This window comes from Schistocerca piceifrons, chromosome X (assembly GCF_021461385.2).
Source record: "Schistocerca piceifrons isolate TAMUIC-IGC-003096 chromosome X, iqSchPice1.1, whole genome shotgun sequence".
Taxonomy (NCBI): Eukaryota; Metazoa; Arthropoda; class Insecta; order Orthoptera; family Acrididae; genus Schistocerca; species Schistocerca piceifrons.
Window position 1 is genome coordinate 259,826,497 of NC_060149.1, and position 21,526 is coordinate 259,848,022.

Genomic DNA, 21,526 nt, shown 5'->3' on the forward strand with positions numbered 1-21,526 from the left:
GGTCCTCCGATATCGGTGGCTCTATTTGCCATCGACATTGAACCGTTGTTTATCACACTGATCCAACATTGATGGCATATATGTGCAGCATCACGGCTAGCTAATAGCGCTCTCTAAAATGAAATGTTTGGACACTGAATACGGAAGCAACATAAAGCACACGCTCGCTGTTAACAACAAGAATATTCTTGCGAGTATGTGTGCATGCATACAGAAACACACATTACGAAACTTGACGAAATACAAAAAGTAGCCTTTGTCAGTATCTGCATAACGTCAAAGATTAACTGTGTAGTGCAAGTGCTGCCGATGCCCAAGCCACAAGAGGCGACAAAAGGAATTATGCCAGCTTTAGGCCATTTTGCTACTCAAGTATATATTTTTAGAGTTAAATTTGATATGCTAATACTCACCACAGGAGATGGAGGATTCAATCTAACAGATGAAAAAAAAGGTCACAGACACCATGTTTGTAACATATACAATATGTGAAGGACGTCACCCAACAGTGTAACGGCTCATTTGTTAAACGAAACAGCGTCGAGTAGCAGCAGGCTCCCATTGATGTGCAACCTAAATCTAGTTACACAAATGAGAATAAGACTCATTGACATATAATGAGGATATTCCGGCCCTTGGCACCCACAACTCTGACACGAAGCTATAGTCACTTTCGAGGTCACTCACAGAACACATCAACTGGTATCCTTCCTGGCAGTATAACTGAAACTTCGCAACAACGCAGAATATGTTTGGCCACTCTGTGACCGACGAGTTACTTCCTTGATGGCATAGAATTATCCTGCTAAATTCACTTGATATTATCGTGTCATTTCAGTTGAATGATGTTAGTGATTTTCTCTTGAGATGTGATATGAGGATATCAGTTAATGCCTTTGAGTCCACGAAAGTCGTTCCACACAAGAAATGCAACTGCTCTCGTCTCTTATGTTACGATTTATGTCATAGCGGCTACTGGGCCAATAAGAGACCCACGCTGCACCTCTTGTCTAGCTCCGAGGCAATATGCTTGCCTACCAGGAACAAACCTGCTTTCGTTCGCCCTTCTAGACTCCCTGAAAGCCAGAATTGTTTTGTAGCACAGCTACAAGCAGGCAGATGGAAAATCAATAAGAGAATCGTAAGACAACGCTCGAGCAAAATTCGTCTTGCTGTTTTCAGTACTCCTTAGTGTTAGGGCGAAAACCTTATGGTACTGCAAAATTCGTAATACCACTTTTGTTTTTGTTGTGAATACGTAATTTTATCGATGAACTGCCACATTTTCATAATACTTGAGTATGATACAGGACATGAAGTAAATACAGTCCTTTTCGGAGGCAAAGGTCGGTAATATCCTACTATTCTATCGCTATCTATCTATTGCTTCCGCATTTGTCCCGCATTGTGCGCGGGGTTGGCGTGATTAAATCGGATTGGGCATGTTAAGTTGAAGGGGTGGCCGGATGCCCTTCCTGCCGCCACCCCGTACCCAATCTGGCTGCGTCTAGTGTAAATCATGGAAAAGTGCGGATGTGTTTCAAATGTCTGTGAGTCGTGTAACTGAGGCGGGACGTGGGGACCAGCCCGGTATTCACCTAGAGGGATGTAGAAAACCGCCTAAAAACCACATCCAGGCTGGTCGGCGCACCGGCCTTCGTCGTTAATCTGGCGGGCGGATTCGATCCGGGGCCGGCGCGCCTACCCGAGTCCAGGAAGCAGCGCATTAGCGCTCTCGGCTAACCTGGCGGGTTCGGTAATATCCTACTAATCTGTGTTAAAATAGGCACAACCGTCTTCCAGACACTTAATGCTTTAGTACGATAGACTGCCTTCGTGATGTTTCTGTATTAAGTTGAATATAATTTGCATTAGTAAAGTGAATATTTTAATTGCGTTTTCAATTAGTTTGTTGAACACAATAGTAAAAAGAAATTAATCAGCAACAGTATATTCTTTCACAATATCTAAAACTATCTGACAGTGCTAAAGTAGTTTACAAATTCTACGCCGGTATAAACCTACTGGTTCTAACTATGTCATTAAACCAGTGTAGTTTGAAGAGCATTTTCGTCTAGAAATGAATTGCCTTGACGGTTGATCGTCAACAGTGGGAAAGGTTAAAGTTTAGGAGTATACGATTAGAGGGACAAGTGCCTGAGAGATGACTTCCCTATCAATACAAGTGCCTGAGAGATTGCTTCCCTATCAATCTCCTGGATAGTTTTGTTTCTCAAATCAACAGAGTGCGTTATCATGCAGTAGCACACGTGATGTAGTTTTTTCGGTCGATTTTCTTACACTGCGACCGAAAGGTGTCTCCGTTGTTGGCAAGAAATTCCAGCTGTGATGGACACACCCTTGGAGAATAATTCGTAGTGCAAACACATTTTTGGAGCTATCAGATGGAAAATGTTGTGTTCACACTACTCTTTGCTCGAGTTTACGTCTTTTGGTAGGGCTCAACCTTTAATTTATTCTTAGGAAGTTAACGATAAAAGCATCATAACTCGTCACCATTAACAGTATTGCATAGGAATGCTCAGTGAACGACCTGATGACGTTCAAACAAAACTGCAAAAATAAACATCTTTCTTGGAAATTCTAGTCTCCACAGTTTCAATAACAAGCTTTTTCTTCACTGACTGAAAGATACTTGTTCTTCCAGCACCCATGGTGTTTCACAGTTTCATGAAACACAAACTGATTACAATACAGAGTAGACTGCAAACTGAATGGGATAAAAGTCGGGAAAACAAAAGACAAGTGGTTTGAGCCTGTCCCGGGGATCACAGAAGTAAGGGACTTCAAACTGTAGAGAGTGTGGGAGCCCTGACTTAAAATTGTAAAGTGTTGGGTATATGCCTTCACCACTACAACTTCAAATTACCAAGGGGACAAAAACACATACAGTGGTTTTGGGGTCCAGACCTTGTTCATCCAGAATTTGGTAGAGAGACTTACAGGTAAAAATACTTTCTTATTGTAAATTTTTTGATGCCTGAGAATTAGTTTCAGAACTAAAACTTGTTCTGGGCGAGATCTATTTGGTCTCAAACCTGCTTGATACACGACAGTTTTGCATTCTAGATGTTTTTGTGTTCGATTCGGGAGACACTGAGACAGAACTTCATACTGGACAGGAAGAAGAAAAATCCCTCTACAATGATTAACATCCGTCCTGTTTGGCATTTCATGAAGTCAATGTATCCGTACAGTTTCCCAACCATCCGGAATTTTCTCAGTTTGCTACATGTTTTGCGTGACTGAAGCAACTTCTTTCAGGAGTTGTGCAACGATTTCGTCTTCACCAAATGATTTATTATCTTTTAATGTTTCAATTTGTCTCGCAATTTTCTCTTCATTTGGTGCTTCTGAATTTGCACTGGGGGGATTTCTGTTGGGGATTCTTCCGTGGGCTCAGGGAAATTTAGGAGTTTTTTTTAAAATATCTGCAAAATTCTCTGCAGTTTTCTTGGTTGTTAAGTTTCTGTGTCCTTTTTCCTGCTGGAAGCAGAGATTTTGGGGCTGGTACTCATTTACTTTCGTTTTAAAGGTTTTTATAAAAAAAATTCTGGTGATTTTTTTAAAAGTCATTTTCCATTCCACGGATTTAACTGTCCTCATATTGTCTTTTTGTTTGTCTAATTAATTTTGAAGTACCTTTTCTCGTTACCAAGAGCATGTCACATGCATTTCCTGGTTTGTTACTACTCCATGTTTTGAATGCCTTGTGCCGAGATTTAACTGCTTGTTCACTGTCTCGATTCCACGAAGGATGGTTTTTTTCGCATTTGTAAAGGAGTTTGGTTTTGGACATTTCTGATAAGTTGTCGCTGTTAATTTTGTGCTTGCATTTTGTCGAGTTCGATTACTAATAGAGGTGGTTGGATTTTTCAAGTATCGAATTTAGGAATTACTGACATCCGTTTGCTGGATTTGTGGGGCTTTCAGTTTAGTTTCACTCACGTCAGATAGTGGTCTGCAGCAATATTTGCTCCTTAGCACACCTGAACATTTAAAATCTTCTTGTGGTGTGGGTAAGAGATTGCAGAATTAACCTATATTCTTGTTGAGAATTCGGCATGGTTTTTTTTCGTTTTGGGGGTTTTTCTTACAGTGGAATGACATAATTAAGAAGCTGAAATTTCTACACAGTTCTTTCAGTCTTTTTCCATTTTGATTAGACCATTTGCGCACACCTAATTCACTTATTGTTTTCCTGAATTCTCTTTGTTTCCCTAAATGTCCACGAAAATCGCCCATTAGAATTTTCACATGATTCTATTACCACCCACGAGGTATTTACTTTTTCTGGGTTTGTTTAATTTTCTTGGCTGATCGGCATATGTGCATTAATATCACTGTGTACATTTTATTCGGACAAGGAAACTGTCATTAACCTTTTGTTCAAAGGCTTTACTTCGATTGCGGAGCTAGGAACTTCTTGTGATTCTGCGGATGCAGCTACCAGACAGGTTTATTTTTTAAAATTCTTTTGTCTGTTTTACTTTAGAGCAGCTCATAGTTTTCAATGTCCATGGTGTTCTCATCTGGCAGTCTTGTTTCTTGCATGGCTAAAGTCATAAATTCTTGTCCTTTAAGTTCAAATGGTTCAAATGGCTCTTAGCACTATGGGACTTAACTTCTGAGGTCATCAGTCCCCTATAACTTAGAACTACTTAAACCTAACTAAACCTAAAGACATCACACACATCCATGCCCGAGGCAGGATTCGAACCTGCGACCATAGCGGTCGCGCGGTTCCAGACTGTAGCGCCTAGAACCGCTCGACCACTCCGGCCGGCGTTCTTTAAGTGTTTCTTCCATTTTGTAGAGCTTTCTGGCTTTAAGGGTGAGTAACTGTGCGATAAACAAATAAATAAATAAATACATAAAAATAAAAAACATAAAAAATGGTTTTAGGCTTGAGTTTGTCAGAGGACTAAAATATACTCTGATTTGGGATATAACATTCCAGCCTAGCCTCTCCAGAATCTCATTGACTAGTTGCGGCACTGATGCGGAGGATTTGTTTTCTCCCGGTGTAATTTTGTGATTACTAAAACGCTCCATTGCTGTACTACGAATTACGGGGTAGAGTGTGTAAAAACTAAGTGATTAAGACTGGAGTGTTTAGTTCCACAATTTAAACTTCCGGCACCATCTCAGGTGAACAGACGCCGGCCACAGTGCCGCTTGACCCAAGTCAAACGCAAAGCAGATTTTGTTAAATGAGATGCCACTTTTACTAGTTCCGCTATACCGAGACCCCTTTTCTTCACTTTCACCACCGTTGAGGTTTTCGTTGTCACCCAAGCGCCGGCCGATGTGGCCGTTCGGTTAAAGGCGCTTCAGTCTGGAACCGCGTGACCGCTACGGTCGCAGGTTCGAATCCTGCCTCGGGCATGGATATGTGTGATGTCCTTAGATTAGTTAGGTTTAAGTAGTTCTAAGTTCTAGGCGACTGATGACCTCAGAAGTTAAGTCGCATAGTGCTCAGAGCCATTTGAACCATTTTTTTTTTTTTTTTGTCACCCAAGCAAGCGGCCCCCACGGGGTTCCATCACCGAGACCAGAAGGGGCCTCCTCCTTGCTCGTCAGCTACATACACAGGGTGTTTCGAAATTACACCGATAGACTTCGAGGGGATGTAGAAGGTGTCTTGAGGAACAAAATGAGGATAGCAACCCGGATCTCGAGACGCCACCCAACGATGCTACCGAGCATCGAACTTAAAGGTGCTAGCGTCTGCCCCTAGACCTATCCTACGGTAATAGGAGTCACTTTGTACGCAAACAGATCGAGTATAGAAAATCAAGCAATGTACCTGACAGCAATCTCGACGTTAGATGGCGCTTGAACGTGACCACGCCTCTCATACTAACACTATAGAGACAGCTAACAGCGGCCGGCCGGTGTGACCGAGCGGTTCTAGGCGCAGTCTGGAACCGGTTCGAATCCTGCCTCGGGCATGGATGTGTGTGATGTCCCTAGGTTAGTTAGGTTAAAGTAGTTCTAAGTTCTAGGGGACTGATGATCTCAGATGTTAAGTCCCATAGTGCTCAGAGCCATTTGAACCATTTTGAGCTAACAGCGATAGCGGCAGAGGGGAACGACAAACACGCAGTAGAAATACAGCGCACAGTCACAGTTTGTCGGATGTCGCATTGTGGAGACGTTCACCTGGGCCGAACAGAGCAACATGCATTTAGCGTATGGTGAAGCGAGAGGCAATGGGCACGCAGCGTTTACGCAGCTAAGGGCAACGATATTCCAATAGACGTCAGCTGCATCACTTCGCGTTTCCAGCCATCTATCGGCGTCTGGGTGAAACGGTTGGTTTCGCGGGCCGTCGACACGATAGAGGTCACGCGCGAAGCGCTTGCACGCCACGATTTGCGGGAGACGCACTAGAGAAGTTGAACGCAGAGCCATCTGCAAGCAGAAGCAATGCAAAGTTCCCACTCAGCGCTTTGGCGGGTGCTGCACGAGGAGTGAACGCCTCCCTTCCATCTTCAGAAGACGCACGCGCTGTTGGCCCACGATTCCCCTCGCCGTGTGGAGATTGGGCAGTGGCTCGTGCAGCGTGACGGCAAGTAGCCGTATTACGCTGCGTATGTGTTGTACACGCTCGAGGCGTAAGTCCCGTGTGGGTGCGATCAACGCATGTGTGGGTGGAGGCGAACCCTCACGCTACCCACGACTGAGGTCATCAGGAACAGTCCACCTTCAGTGTGTGGGCCGGCAAGGTCCACGATTACTTGATTAGACCCCCTATGCTTCCCCCTCGACTCACAGGCGACAGCTCTACAACGTTCATCCGGGAAGTTCTGCTGGAATTACTGGAGGAGGTGTCACTTGCAGACCGTCGACGTCTGTGGTTACAGCACGATGAGTCCTCCAGACACTTCAGTCGAGCTGCCAGAACCCAGTTCCACATCCACATCTACATACATATCCGCAAACCGCCGTACGGTGCGAAACGAAGGGAACCCCGTGCCACTACCAGTCATTTCTTTTCCTGTTCCAGCGAGGGAAAAACGACTATCTATCTGTGTCCATATGCGTCCTAATTTCACGTACCGTATCTTCGTGGAACTTACGCGAAATTTATGTTGGCAGCAGTAGAATCGTTCTGCAGTCAGCTTCAAATCTCGGTTCTCTAAATTTTCTCAACAGCTTTTCTCGAAAACAGTGTCGCCTTCCCTCCAGGCATTTCTGTTTGAGTCCCTGAAGCATATCCGTAATACCTGCGTGTTGTTCGAATCTGCCAGTAACAAATCTAGCACCCCGCCTCTGAATTGCTTCGATGTCTTCCTTCAAACAGACCTGCAACGAGTCCAAAATACTCGAGCACTACTCAAAAGTATGTCGCACTAGCGTCCTATAAGCAGTCTCATTAATAGACGAACCACACTTTCCTAAAATCCTCCCAATAAACCGAAGTCTGCCATTCGCCTTCCCTACCACAATCCTCACATTCTTGTTCCATTTCATATCGCTATGGAACGTTACGCTCAGATATTTAAACGACGTGACTGCATCAAGCAGGATACTACCAACGCTGTATCCGAACATTGCGGCTTCGATTTCCCTATTCACCCAAATTAATTTACATTTTTCTATATTTAGCGCTAGCTGCCATCCATCACACAAACTAGAAATTTTGTCTAAGTCATCTTGTATCCTCCAACAGTCACTCAACTTCCACACTTTCTCGTACACCACAGCACCATCAGCAAACAACTGCAGATTGCTGCCCACAGTATCTGCCAGATCATTTATGTATATAGAGAATAATTGCGGTACTATCACACATCCACTCGGGCACTCCTGACGATACCATCGTCTCTGATTAACACTCGTCGTCGTGGAGAACAAACTGGGTTCTATTACTTAAGAAGTCTTCGAGCCACTCACATATCTTAAACCTATTCTGTATGCTCGGACCTTTGTTAACAGTCTGCAGCTGGACACCGTGTCAAATGCTTTCCGGAAATGTAGAAAGACAGAATCTGCCTGTTGTCCTTCATCCATAGTTCGCAGTATATCATGTAAAAAAAGGGCAGTCTGAGTTTTGCAGAGCGGTGCTTTCTAAAACTGTGCTGATACGTGTACATAAGGTTTTCAGTCTTTAGGAATTTCATTGTATTCGAACTAAGACTATGTTCTACGATTGTGCAGCAAACCAATGTTAAGGATATTGGCCTGTAATTTTGCGGGTCCGTTCTTTTACCCTTCATAGATACAGGAGTCACTTGTGCTTTTTTTTCGTCGCTTGGGACATTGCGCTGGACGTGAGATGCGCGATAAATGCGAGGCAAGTAAGGGGGCAATGCCGTAAAGTACTCTTCGTAAAACCGAACTGGGATTCTATCCAGACCTTGGGACTTATTTGTTTTCAGCTCTTTCCGTTGCTTCTCTATGCCATGGATGTTATTACTACGTCGTCCGTCCAGGAGTATGTGCGATAATCGCCGCGCGGGATTAAAAAAATGGTTCAAATGGCTCTAAGCACTATGGGACTTAACATCTGTGGTCATCAGTCCCCTAGAACTTAGAACTACTTAAACCTAACTAACCTAAGGACATCACACACATCCATGCCCGAGGCAGGATTCGAACCTGCGACCGTAGCAGTCGCGCGGTTCCGGACTGAGCGCCTAGAACCGCTAGACCACCGCGGCCGACCGCGCGGGATTAGCCGAGCGGTCTAGGGCGCTGCAGTCATGGACTGTGCAGCTGGTCCCGGTGGAGGTTCGAGTCCTCCCTCGGGCATGGGTGTGTGTGTTTGTCCTTAGGATAATTTAGGTTAAGTAGTGTGTAAGCTTGGGGACTAATGACCTTAGCAGTTAAGTCCCATAGGATTTCACACACATTTTCTGTGCGATGATCAAATGACGGTATGTATCTACGATTCTGCTGCGTGAAGCGATTTTACATAGGACCAGAATTTTTGGAATTCCTGGATTGGTCGAGGTGGCCCTGTAACGTGGCCGCTTCGGTCACTTGATGTCAACCCGCTGGACTTTTCCTGTGGTGTCATCTGAAGAGTGTGATGTACGCAACCCCCGTGGAGTCAGCAGAAAACTTAGTGGCAAGGCTACATGCAGCGTGTGAGGTTGTTCGCACCATGCCCGGTATTTTTGAGCGAGTGAGGCATTCAATGATACGCAGATTTATGACGTGTTCAGACGCCAGAGGCAGGCGCTTTGAGCACCTACTATAATTGTATTTAATTCGTAAGTGGTGAAAATATTTTTGCGGGGAGTAACATCAATCGGAGGAACTAATTTAAAGAGGTGAACAAAATATCTCGAGCGCAATGGAACATCTAGTTTTTAACGTTAGTTTCATATGTCATTTACTTTCTGCAATGTATATACAAACATCAAAAAAGTTTTGCATGACCCCAGTTCCCAGATCTTCTGAAGACAGACGTTGACTGTGGATATTGTATAACAGACACAGTCCCTTTGACTGTTCAGAGATGTCATTAAACCCGCCCAAAGTTGTAAACAACCATGAATGAGCAGCGCCTATTAGAGGGAGGGGGTTCGACAGCCGATCAGTTCCACTCATTCCACCAGGAGGGAGGTACACGGCTCGTGTTGTCTGTAGTTCAACCATGCTTAGATGGTCAATACCGCGGTTCGATCGCGTCCCCATAGTTACTTTGGGCCAGGAAGGGCTCTCACCTAGGGAAGTGTCCAGGCGTCTCGGAGTGAACCAAAGCGATGTTGTTCGGACATGGAGGAGATACAGAGAGACAGGAACTATCGATGACATGCCTCGCTCAGGCTGTACAAGGGCTACTACTGCAGTGGACGACCGCTATCTACGGATTATGGCTCGGAGGAACCCCGACAGCAACGCCACCGTGTTGAATAATGCTTTTAGTGCAGCCACAGGACGTCGTGTTACGACTCAAACTGTGCGTAATAGGCTGCATGATGCGCAACTTCACTCCGACGTCCATGGCGAGGTGCATCTTTGCAACCACGACACCATGCAGCGCGGTACAGATGGACCCAACAACATGCCGAATGAACCGCTCAGAAGTGGCATCACGTTCTCTTAACCGATGAGTGTCGCATATGCCTTCAACCAGACAATCGTCGGAGACGTGTTTGGAGGCAACCCGGTCAGACTGAATGTCTTAAACTCACTGCCCAGCGAGTGCAGGAAGGTGGAGGTTCCCTGCTGCTTTGGGGGGGGGGGGGGGGGGGCATTATGTGGAGCCGATGTACGCCGCTGGTGGTCATGGAAGGCGCCGTAACGGCTGTACGATACGTGAATGCCATCCTCCGACCGATAGTGCAACCATATCGGCAGCATACTGACGAGGCATTCGTCTTGATGGACGACAATTCGCGCCACCATCGTGCACATCTTGTGAATGACTTCCTTCCAGATAACGACATCGCTCGACTAGAGTGGCCAGCATGTTTTCCATGAACGCTATCGAACATGAGGCAACGGCCCTGCCACACTGGAGACACCGGTTCCCGTGAGATTACCGAAGTTAAGCGCTGTCGGGCGTGGCTGGCACTTGGATGGGTGACCATCCAGCCGCCATGCGCTGTTGCCATTTTTCGGGGTGCACTCAGCCTCGTGATGCCAATTGAGGAGCTACTCGACCGAATACTAGCGGCTCCGGTCAAAGAAAACCATCATAACGACCGGGAGAGCGGTGTGCTGACCACACGCCCCTCCTATCCGCATCCTCAACTGAGGATGACACGGCGGTCGGATGGTACCGATGGGCCACTGGTGGCCTGAAGACGGAGTGCCTTTTTTTTATCGAACATGCCTGTGATTAAATTGAAAAGGGCTGTTTATGGACGACGTGACCCACCAACCACTCTGACGGATCTACGCCGAAACGCTGTTGAGGAGTGGGACAATCTGTACCAACAGTGCCTTGATGAACTTATGGACATTATGCTACGACGAATACAGGCATGCATCAATGCAAGAGGGTGTGCTACTGGGTACTAGAGGTACCGGTGTGTACAGCAATCTGGACCACCACCTCTGACGATCTTGCTGTATGGTGGTACAACGTGCAATGTGTGGTTTTCAAGAGCAATAAAAAGGGAAATTATGTTTATATTGATCTCTATTCCAATTTTCTGTACATATTACGGAACTCTCGGAACCGAGGTGATGCAAAACTTTTTTTGATGTGTGTAGTTTCCTGTACCGACGGAATAAATGGTAATGTACATTCCTTGGATCCTGCTTTCGGCTGCCCGCCACATCTAGATCTACATCTACATCCATACTCCGCAAGCCACCTGACGGTGTGTGGCGGAGGGTACCCTGAGTACCTCTATCGGTTCTCCCTTCTATTCCAGTCTCGTATTGTTCGTGGAAAGAAGGATCGTCGGTATGCCTCTGTGTGGGCTCTAATCTCTCTGATTTTATCCTCATGGTCTCTTCGCGAGATATACGTAGGAGGGAGCAATATACTGCTTGACTCTTCGGTGAAAGTATGTTCTTGAAACTTTAACAAAAGCCCGATCCCGAGCTACTGAGCGTCTCTCCTGCAGAGTCTTCCACTAGAGTTTATCTATCATCTCCGTAACGCTTTCGCGATTACTAAATGATCCTGTAACAAAGCGCGCTGCTCTCCGTTGGATCCTCTCTATCTCTTCTATCAACCCTATCTGGTACGGATCCCACACTGCTGAGCAGTATTCAAGCAGCGGGCGAACAAGCGTACTGTAACCTACATTCTTTTTTTTCGGATTGCATTTCCTTAGGATTCTTCCAATGAATCTCAGTCTGGCATCTGCTTTACCGACGATCAACTTTATATGATCACTCAATTTTAAATCACTCCTAATGCGTACTCCCAGATAATTTATGGAATTAACTGCTTCCAGTTGCTGACCTGCTATTTTGTAGCTAAATGATAAGGGATCTATCTTTCTATGTATTCGCAGCACATTACACTTTTCTACATTGAGATTGAATTGCCATTCCCTGCACCATGCGTCAATTCGCTACAGATCCTCCTGCATTTCAGTACAGTTTTCCATTGTTACAACTTCTCGATACACCACAGCATCATCTGCAAAAAGCTTCAGTGAACTTCCGATGTCATCCACAAGGTCATTTATGTATATTGTGAATAGCAACGGTCCTACGACACTCCCCTGCGGCACACCTGAAATCACTCTTACTTCGGAAGACTTCGCTCCATTGAGAATGACATGCTGCGTTCTGTTATCTAGGAACTCTTCAATCCAATCACACAATTGGTCCGATAATCCATATGCTCTTACTTTGTTCATTAGACGACTGTGGGGAACTGTATCGAACGCCTTGCGGAAATCAAGAAACACAGCATCTACCTGTGACCCCGTGTCTATGGCCCACTGAGTCTCGTGGACGAATAGCGCGAGCTGGGTTTCACACGACCGTCTTTTTCGAAACCCATGCTGCTTCCTACAGAGTAGATTTCTAGTCTCCAGAAAAGTCATTATACTCGAACATAATACGTGTTCCAAAATTCTACAACTGATCGACGTTAGAGATATAGGTCTATAGTTCTGCACATCTGTTCGACGTCCCTTCTTGAAAACGGGGATGACCTATGCCCTTTTCCAATCCTACAGTGTCTACACGTATGGTTCCTCCCTGTTTCTTTGGATTCATGGTTCCTGTTCTTTAAATTCAATAAAGGCGCCGAATGTTTAAAGTTATTCGTCTAATGCGGCCGACTGCCATACACTCAAGCGGAGTAGACGGCGATGGCTGCTGCCTGCGTAGACTGACGTTCGCCCTCGCAATTTCGACGCTGCTGTTCTCTGCCTGCTACATCCTGTATACTACACCGCACGACGTTAAATACTGTATAGAGGGTTCCGCGAGACAATACACTGCGGATAGAAGATCGTGTCCAACACCGTCAGTCACCATGGCTACAGAGCATTGCATTCATAGCGCACACGACCTGTTCATTCAGCAGCTAGCTCCACTTGCTCCACTGGCGATCGTGGCAATCAGTCGCGATCACCGAATATCAAAAACATCAGGTCTCGACCTGTCCGAAGGTAGTTATTTAGGCACATGATCGATAGGTCATTTGAACGATTCTTTCATCGAAATGATGTGGAACGAGTCAGTTTACAGGTTATGTATACGTGATTAGTGTTGACATCAATAAACGCATTATCTTTTTACTTCTACTCACGCAGTTACACTTTTTTCCTGGCTACCAGTTTTTAAGCAGAAATTCGTCAGCTGAGTAGATGGATCTATTCAGGAGAAACGATTTTAAATTAGATTTAGATACTGCTTCACTACCTGTCAGACATTTTATGTTATAGGGAAACTGATGAAAAACTTTTGTTGGTGCATACTGAACTCTGAGCAACTGACAGCTTTAACAGTGGATAATAAAGGTCACTTTTCCCTCTAGTGCTGTAGATATGGACATCGTTGCTCTTCTCAAACTGTGATGGATCACTTACGACAAATTTCACTGGCGAATAGATATATTGTGACGGCGTAGTTAAAATGCCTAGCTTCTTGAAGAGGTATCTACATGACGGCCGTGGGTGTACACCACATATTATTCTTACTGCTCGTTTTTGTGCAATCAGTACGTTCTTTCAGTTCTGTTCGTGCACAACGTCACGTCTGCTGCCGGAGGGGAGGCCTGGTCCTATAACTTTGACGCTCGTCGTTGGTGACGTTGCCGTTAACAGGGTCCTAACCTCATTTTGTTCCTCAAGACACCTGCTACATCCCCTCAATGTTTTTCGGTGTAATTCTGAAACACCCTGTATATCACTGCCTGAAAAAAAAGTGACGCACCCTCAAGGGCAGGAGGAAACGAGATGAACGGAACTTCACGGGTTGAGGGTGTGTGTGACGTTGTTTCAGTGATTACAAAATCGAGTCACATTTACACAGAACTTTGCAGTATGAGCCCAATTATCAGTATGAGGCTGGATACATGCACTGATTCGCTTGGGTAGGATATCATAAAGCCGTTTCATGCTATCTCGAGGCAATCTGGTCCACAACTTTTTGTAGCTGGTCCTTGGCATCTTAGATACTGGCCCTGGGACAGAGTTCACGTCGAAGGTGTTCTCACACATATTCTACTGAGGATATAGCTGGTGATTTTACTGGTCGCGGGAGTACCTCAACATCACACAGACGGTCCATAGAAACACATGCCATGAGTGGACGAGCATTATCCTGTTGAAAAATGGTACCACGATACTGTCGCATGAGAGGTAACAAATGAGCTCGCAGGATGTCTGTGACGTCAATTGTGGCATCAGAGCTCCCTCAATCACTACAAGTAGTCACCAGAAGGCATACCAGCTGGCTCCCCACTCCAGGATGCCAGGAGTAACATGTTGTGCATCTCCAAAACAAGGAAAGCTTTGTCCCTGTCATTCGGTCACCACCATACTTACCAGCGATGGTCAACTGGGATAATCTCGAACCGCGAAGACCCACAACGGCGCCCCTTTCAAACTCCGCCAGGTGCAGTTAACGCTATCTTATACGAATACGCGGCATCTCCATGTCCTCCACGAGGATCGCTCAGTATCTGTCGCTGTTTAAGTCCATTACATGCCGTATCAGGCATGGAAACAATTCTTAACACGAACAAGACTAATGTACTATAGTGGTCGTTGTGGGTGTCACAGAGAAATACGCTTCTACAATCACTTACATATCCGCCGATGGTGTGTACGTGACAGAGCGAGGTGGCGCAGTGGTTAGCACACTGGACTCGCATTCGGGAGGACGACGGTTCAAACCCGCGTCCGGCCACCCTAATTTAGGTTTTCCGTGATTTCCCGAAATCACTTAAGGCAAATCCCGGGATGGTTCCTTTGAAAGGGCGCGGCCGACTTCCATCCCCATCCTTCCCTAATCCGATGGGACCGATGACCTCGCTGTTTGGTCTCCTCCCTCAAACCAACCGACCAACCAATCCCTACCTCAAATTGGTCAGTTCAATTCAGTGGTGTGTACGTACACAAAGTTTCGTTGACATCCGACCATGCGTCCTGGGTGCTTCAGTTGTTTTTCAGACGGTGTATAATTTAAGGGATTTGCAGCATTAAATAACAAAGTTCACAATAACGAAACTAAACGTAGGGATACATCCATGGAGAAGAACACAAGATCCCGCATCACAAAAGTACACATTGGTACAGGTCTGCCACTTTTGAAGTGTTTGCAAAAACAGACATAATGTCTCATGGGATACCGCAATCACTGGTTATACAATGTTACTTATAATCCGTCTTGAATGCAAAAATGTTTATTTACATGACCGGTTTCGGTTCCTCTAGAACTATCTTCAGATCTGAAACGATGATGATACTAATTTACTATTTCACAAATGCAAACCTTATTCATCCTATCCGATCACCATGAAATGTACCAGAACATACCTGTAATTTCGGTTACAGGAGTAACCCGTCCACCCACAGCAACCTTCACATGCTACGTCACATAAAATTGGTTGGCAGAATGCACGTCATTTATATTTATTATAAAACTATTACCGACAGGTTACGTCTGGAACATTTGTTACATTACATATGCACAAACTGTATTAAGTACATTTTTGTAACTTACTTATATCACTAAAAACATTTAATTAAAATCTATAGATGTCAAGGTTAAAATCTGTACTTGTCAAAATTAAAATACACAATAAAATTATCATTTGTGTATGATCTAAAACAAAGGGCGATTTGTATATCCATGGCGCTGGTGTAGACTTGTTTTCCTCCATGGTCTGCTTCCGTGGTTCCCATTATTTTGGTGTTGTGCCGCGAGCCGTTCAGTCGTCTGATGTCCATAAAAAAAATGGTTCAAATGGCACTGAGCACTATGGGACTCAACTTCTGAGGTCATCAGTCCCCTAGAACTTAGAACTACTTAAACCTAACTAACCTAAGGACATCACACACATCCATGCCCGAGGCAGGATTCGAACCTGCGACTGTAACCGTCGCGCGGTTCCAGACTGTAGCGCCTAGAACCGCTCGGCCACAGATGTCCATCGCCGTGGGCAAGAAGGCCATGCAGGAGGGCCCCGTCACCGACGTTAGGCGCTGTACGCATCCTCCAGCCGTGTCATCATGCACCATCTCTCATCCCTCGGCCCGGACTTCTACACGCAGCAGTGATCATCTCAGTAAGTTGTCATAAATACTAAAATAGGCGTTATGATTGAACTCGCTTTGCTCGTTGAGGCTTAAATCCAGATCTTTCTTTTTGTGGATGTATGTTTCAACTTCTTCCAAAATGTTAAGAAACCGTCCCTTATGAGCTCTTTGTAGGATGTCTAAATTTTGTTCAATGTGCGTGACAGTGCTTTAAGGCAGCCATATGCGCCCCAAACGCCGTTTTGTGTTGAGAGCAAGTGTGCTCCCAGAATCTGGTTTCAAAGTTCCTACCAGTCTGCCCTATATATTGCTATATATTGTTTACAGCAATCATCACATTTGATCTTATATACACCTGAATCCTGAAACGTATTCCTACTATTACGTATTTTGTGCCGGAGCTTCAATTTTAGCGTGTTATTTGTTCGGAACCCTATTTTAACGCCGGATTTACGAAGTGGACAGTGGAAGAATTACAGATACCATTAGAAGATGCCTTCGTAAATCCGACTTCAAAATACGGTTCCGAACAAATAACACGCTAAAATTGAAGCTCCGGCACAAAATATGTAATAGTAGGAATAAATTTAAGGATTCAGGTGTATATAAGATCAAATGTGATTTTAGTATTTATGACGACTTACTCAGATGATCACTGTTGCGTGTAGAAGTCCGGGCCGAGGGATGAGAGATGGTGCATGATGAAACGGCTGGAGGATGCGTACAGCGCCTAACGTCGGGCCGGTCGGAGTGGCCGAGCGGTTCTAGGCGCTGCAGTCTGGAACAGCGCGACCGCTACGGCCGCAGGTTCGAATCCTGCATCGGGGATGGATGCGTGTGTTGTCCTTAGGTTAGTTAGGTTTAAGTAGTTCAAGTTCTAGGGGACTGATGACCTCAGAAGTTAAGTCCCATATTGCTCAGAGCCATTTGAACCTAACGTCGGTGACGGAGCCCTCCTGCACGGCCCTCTTACCCACGACGATGGGCATCAGACAACTGAACGTTTCGCGGCACAACACCGAAATAACGGGAACCACGGAAGCAGGCCATGGAGGAAAACAAGTCTACACAAGTGCAATGGATATACAAATCGCCCTTTGTTTTAGATCATACACAAATGATAATTTTATTGTGTATTTTAATTTTGACAAGTACAGATTTTAACCTTGACATCTATAGATTTTAATTAGGTGTTTTTAGAGATAAAAGTAAATTACAAAAATCTACTTAACACAGTATGTGCATATGTAATGTAACAAATGTTCCAGACGCCACCTGTAGGTAATAGTTTTATAATTGATATAAATGACGTGCATTCTGCCAACCAATTTTATGTGACGTAGCATGTGAAGGTTGCTGTGGGTGGACGGGTTACTCCTGTAACCGAAATTACAGATATGTTCTGGTACATTTGATGTTGATCAGATAGAATGAAAAAGGTTTGCATTTGTGAAATAGTAAATTAGTATCATCATCGTTTCAGATCTCAAGATGGTTTTAGAGGAACCGAAACCGGTCATGTGAATAAACATTTTTGCAATCACGACGCATGATAAGTAACAAACTTTTGAAGTGAGCTTGACGAAGAGCAACTGAGTTAGTGAAATATTGAGTAGAATGAAGTGGAGTGGTTGTGTGTGTGTGTGTGTGTGTGTGTGTGTGTGTGTGTGTTAGTCTCTCTCTCTCTCTCTCTCTCTCTCTCTCTCTCTAGAAGTGATGATAAGATATACAGAAGAATTAGAAAATGATTTTTTCAATGTGATATGCATATTCTGTGTATTCTGTAACTCTCTGGAAGTGAGTTGTTTATATCATTGTAAAAAATGATAAAATAGCGAATAATAATAATAATAATAATAGCGTACGACTCAATAGATAGGGCCTAACAATTCCAAATTTTACAAGCGAGGAGACTAGATCCCAAAATACGAGAACTCGTAAAACAAACGCTAACTGGCACGAAATCTAAAGTGAGATTTATGGGGAAAATTTCAAAACACTTTGACGTTCAGACAGGTGCGAGACAAGGATATGGACTCCTACCTACTCTGTTCAACGCAATCCTCGAAAAGGTTATGGAAGAATGGAAGAAAGAACTCAAGAAACGTGGGTTTTGGAAGCTATTCCTACTTGGCTTTTCCACGAACAACCTCTACATACCATACCTCGTGTTACAGACGAACTGGCGATATCTACAGCAGGTGAAGAGACTGCCGTAAAACTGCTCGAGATACTTAAAGAATGTGTAGAAAATGTAGGGTTAAAATTCTCATTCGAGAAGACTGAATTCTTATGTTCAGATATAGAAAGACGAGCCTGAAAACAACATACGGTGAAATCAGCTGGATCTCGCACATTAAATACCTCTGAGAATTCGACAGACCTTGAAAAAATCTAACAGCAAAGTCGCCTTAAAAAATTTGAAAAAGTATTAGGGTTAGTCGAAAACCGCTACAACAAAAACTCCATGTCAAGATGGACAAAAATTTGGCACTACAACACAGTCATAAAACCAACAGTCCTTTACGGAAGCGAAACACTGACACTTAACAGAAAACATGAACTTGAAGAAAAAAATTAAAAAGAGAGAGAGACCGCTTATTAGGAAAGTTTTGAGAGCAAGACATACCTAAGACGGTTACAGGTTGCAATAAATCAAACAATAGAAAAATTTCAAACCTCTAAACTGGCATTAAGAAAAGGCGAATCGAAAAGTCTTTGGTCATCTCAACAGATTATCAGAAAAGCAGTTGACAAAAAGGGCAATAGACGATGTGATATCGCTTAAAAACTCAATACCTTGGCTGAATGAAATTCGAAATGACCTCAAAAACGCTAATATAAGATCAACCGACATTTGAGACGAAGACACCTTCAGACACATAGTAGATAAATGGAAAGTAGTATCAGAGCAACCAAAAAAAAGCAGTACAGATCGAAGTGGTCGGAAGAACGTAAACAAGCCAAACAAACCTTCTCGGAAAGAATGAAAGCCTACTGGTCAACAAGAAGAACCTAAGGAAAATTTGACAGAGGTGTTTGCTTAACGTCTTCCATTTATTGAGAGAATTCGCAAATAATAATGATAATTATTATTATTGTTGTTATTATCATTAATACAGAAAAGGGACTTCAGCATATATTTAACATACTCTTTGAAATCTCTGCATCGTCTACGAGCCATTTTTAAAACATAACTACGCACAACGTCAAAAATGTTTCACCGTCTACACAGAAAATGTTCGAACAAAGAATTTATCAGTATCATATTTCCGAGAAAAGATACGCCCTTCATCACATAGCATTAATTAAGCTCGTTATGCTTCTTGAGTAACTTATTTTTCTTCTCCTGTAGTATCTCGTTAAATAGGTTTTATTCCGTGCTCTTGTACTTAGGCCAATGTACTGCATTTGATTTTTTTATCTATTCTAAACACAATGGAAGCTCAAACAAAAATTCAGACTTGACCTTTCAGCAAAAAATTATACGTCATCCCAGTCTATGTAAGAACATAGTCAAAATTCTTGCAGTATTCGCTTTAGGGCAAAGAAATATACCTGCAGAACATTTTAGGAATGGGTAATTACTGTAAACTAATTTTTTATAACTATGATTATCAAACTAAATTACTTGTCCATTTTAACAGTATCTTACCACAAACAGTTGCTTCCAAATATTTCCCCATTCTCGTAGAACCAACGTTACTTCTCTGACGACCGGATCCTCCAGTGGTATCACTGACTCGAAGAGCCTACAAACAAGAAAAAAATCTGATATAGCATTATGTTAACTGGTGATAGAGTTTACAGTAATCAGTGTAGCTAGCACTCGTTTCCAGTGGTCACTTGCAGTGTGGAACACGCCAAGTCTTATGAAGTCCTTACGACAATTAATGCGGAATGTGACTGGGTCAAAAGCATAAAAATCAGTTACAGCATTACAAAGTGACATAACATTTCGTCGTTTTTTTTTTGAAAATGTGCCTTTATTTACAAGGTTTTGCTATACGTATGTATGTGTTGTGTAATATACATTTTAGGTCATCGCTAGACAGATGACGTACTCGATACCAAAAGCAATCCTTTAGTTCCTAATCGTATTCGCGATAAATTTCACGAGGTAGTTCAGCTCGATCAGCACCGACATGCTTCTCGACCGATCCTCCTGCCTCATGACAGGGATTTGCAAAGGTACATTACTTTTCTGCTTATTTTATCTGTAGCCTCTCCTGAAATGCAAAGTAAGTTGTTTTTCACTTTGCTTTCAAATTTACTTGGCAGTTTGATCACGGATTCTGCCTTGTACATCGTTGTATCTCTTTCGTCAATTCAGTTTTGCAACGAAAAAAAAATGGCTCTGAACACTATGGGACTTAACATCTGTCGTCATCAGTCCCCTAGAACTTAGAACCAGTCGAGCGGTTCCGGACTGAAGCGCCTAGAACTACTCGGCCACCGCGGCCGGCCAGCTTTGCAACGGACTTTCAGTTTTGAATACCATTACAGAATCGCTCGCATACGCAATAATCTTTTGCGGAGGTCTTATCATACTTACAAGTACAAACACAGAAACTGCAACCAGTCGTTTATACCATTAACTAGCTTTCGAACCTTTTTTAGGCTTATCTTCAGATGGGGCACCTGGAAGCTACGTATATGTTTATTTCCATAGCGTGTTACTGTGTAATGGGGCCTATATTGTCGCTAGTTAGTACCCAGCATAACGCTATGGAAATAAACAAATGGCTCTGAGCACTATGGGACTTAACTTCTAAGGTCATCAGTCCCCTAGACCTTAGAACTACTTAAACCTAACTAACTTAAGGACATCACACACATCCATGCCCGAGGCAGCATTCGAACCTGCGGCCGTAGCGGTCGCGCGGTTCCAGACTGAAGCGCCTAGAACCGCTCGGCCACTGCGACCGGCTGGAAATAGACAAACGTGTAACTTCCATGTGCATCAGCTGAAGACGATTGTGAAGAGGTTCGGAAACTACTTAACGGAATAAACGAACATTAGTTGCAGTTTTTTGTATTTGTTACTCAGTAGATAGTCACGAGTTCTAGAACATCCGTAATGGATGCGCGTAAATCTTACAAGTCTTCCAGCGTAACTTATCTTCACAGAAGTTATTTTTAAATTTCACAGAAGACAACGGCAGGAAATGAAAGGAATTAAAGACTTCATTGACGTCACTCCAAAATAAAATTTCAGATAAGCAGGACAAGAAGTAAGGATGTTAGTAAAAGTTACTGCAGATACCAACAAAATGGACATTAAAAAAATTAAGTATGAAGTAAGATTAAACTGGTACTATAGTCGTGTATAGCCACATTCGGTTCAAGAACTTTCCTACAAA

General features: G+C 43.7%; 1 protein-coding gene across 1 annotated transcript in view; it reads right to left on the reverse strand.

The window, feature by feature from the left end:
• Nucleotides 1-21,526, reverse strand: part of LOC124722296 (dedicator of cytokinesis protein 3-like) — a 636,964-nt gene that overhangs the window by 36,856 nt on the left and 578,582 nt on the right. Inside the window, exon 5 of the mRNA XM_047247479.1 lies at nt 19,819-19,915. Coding sequence (XP_047103435.1) covers nt 19,819-19,915 — 97 coding nt within the window. The remainder of the gene's footprint in view (nt 1-19,818; nt 19,916-21,526) is intronic.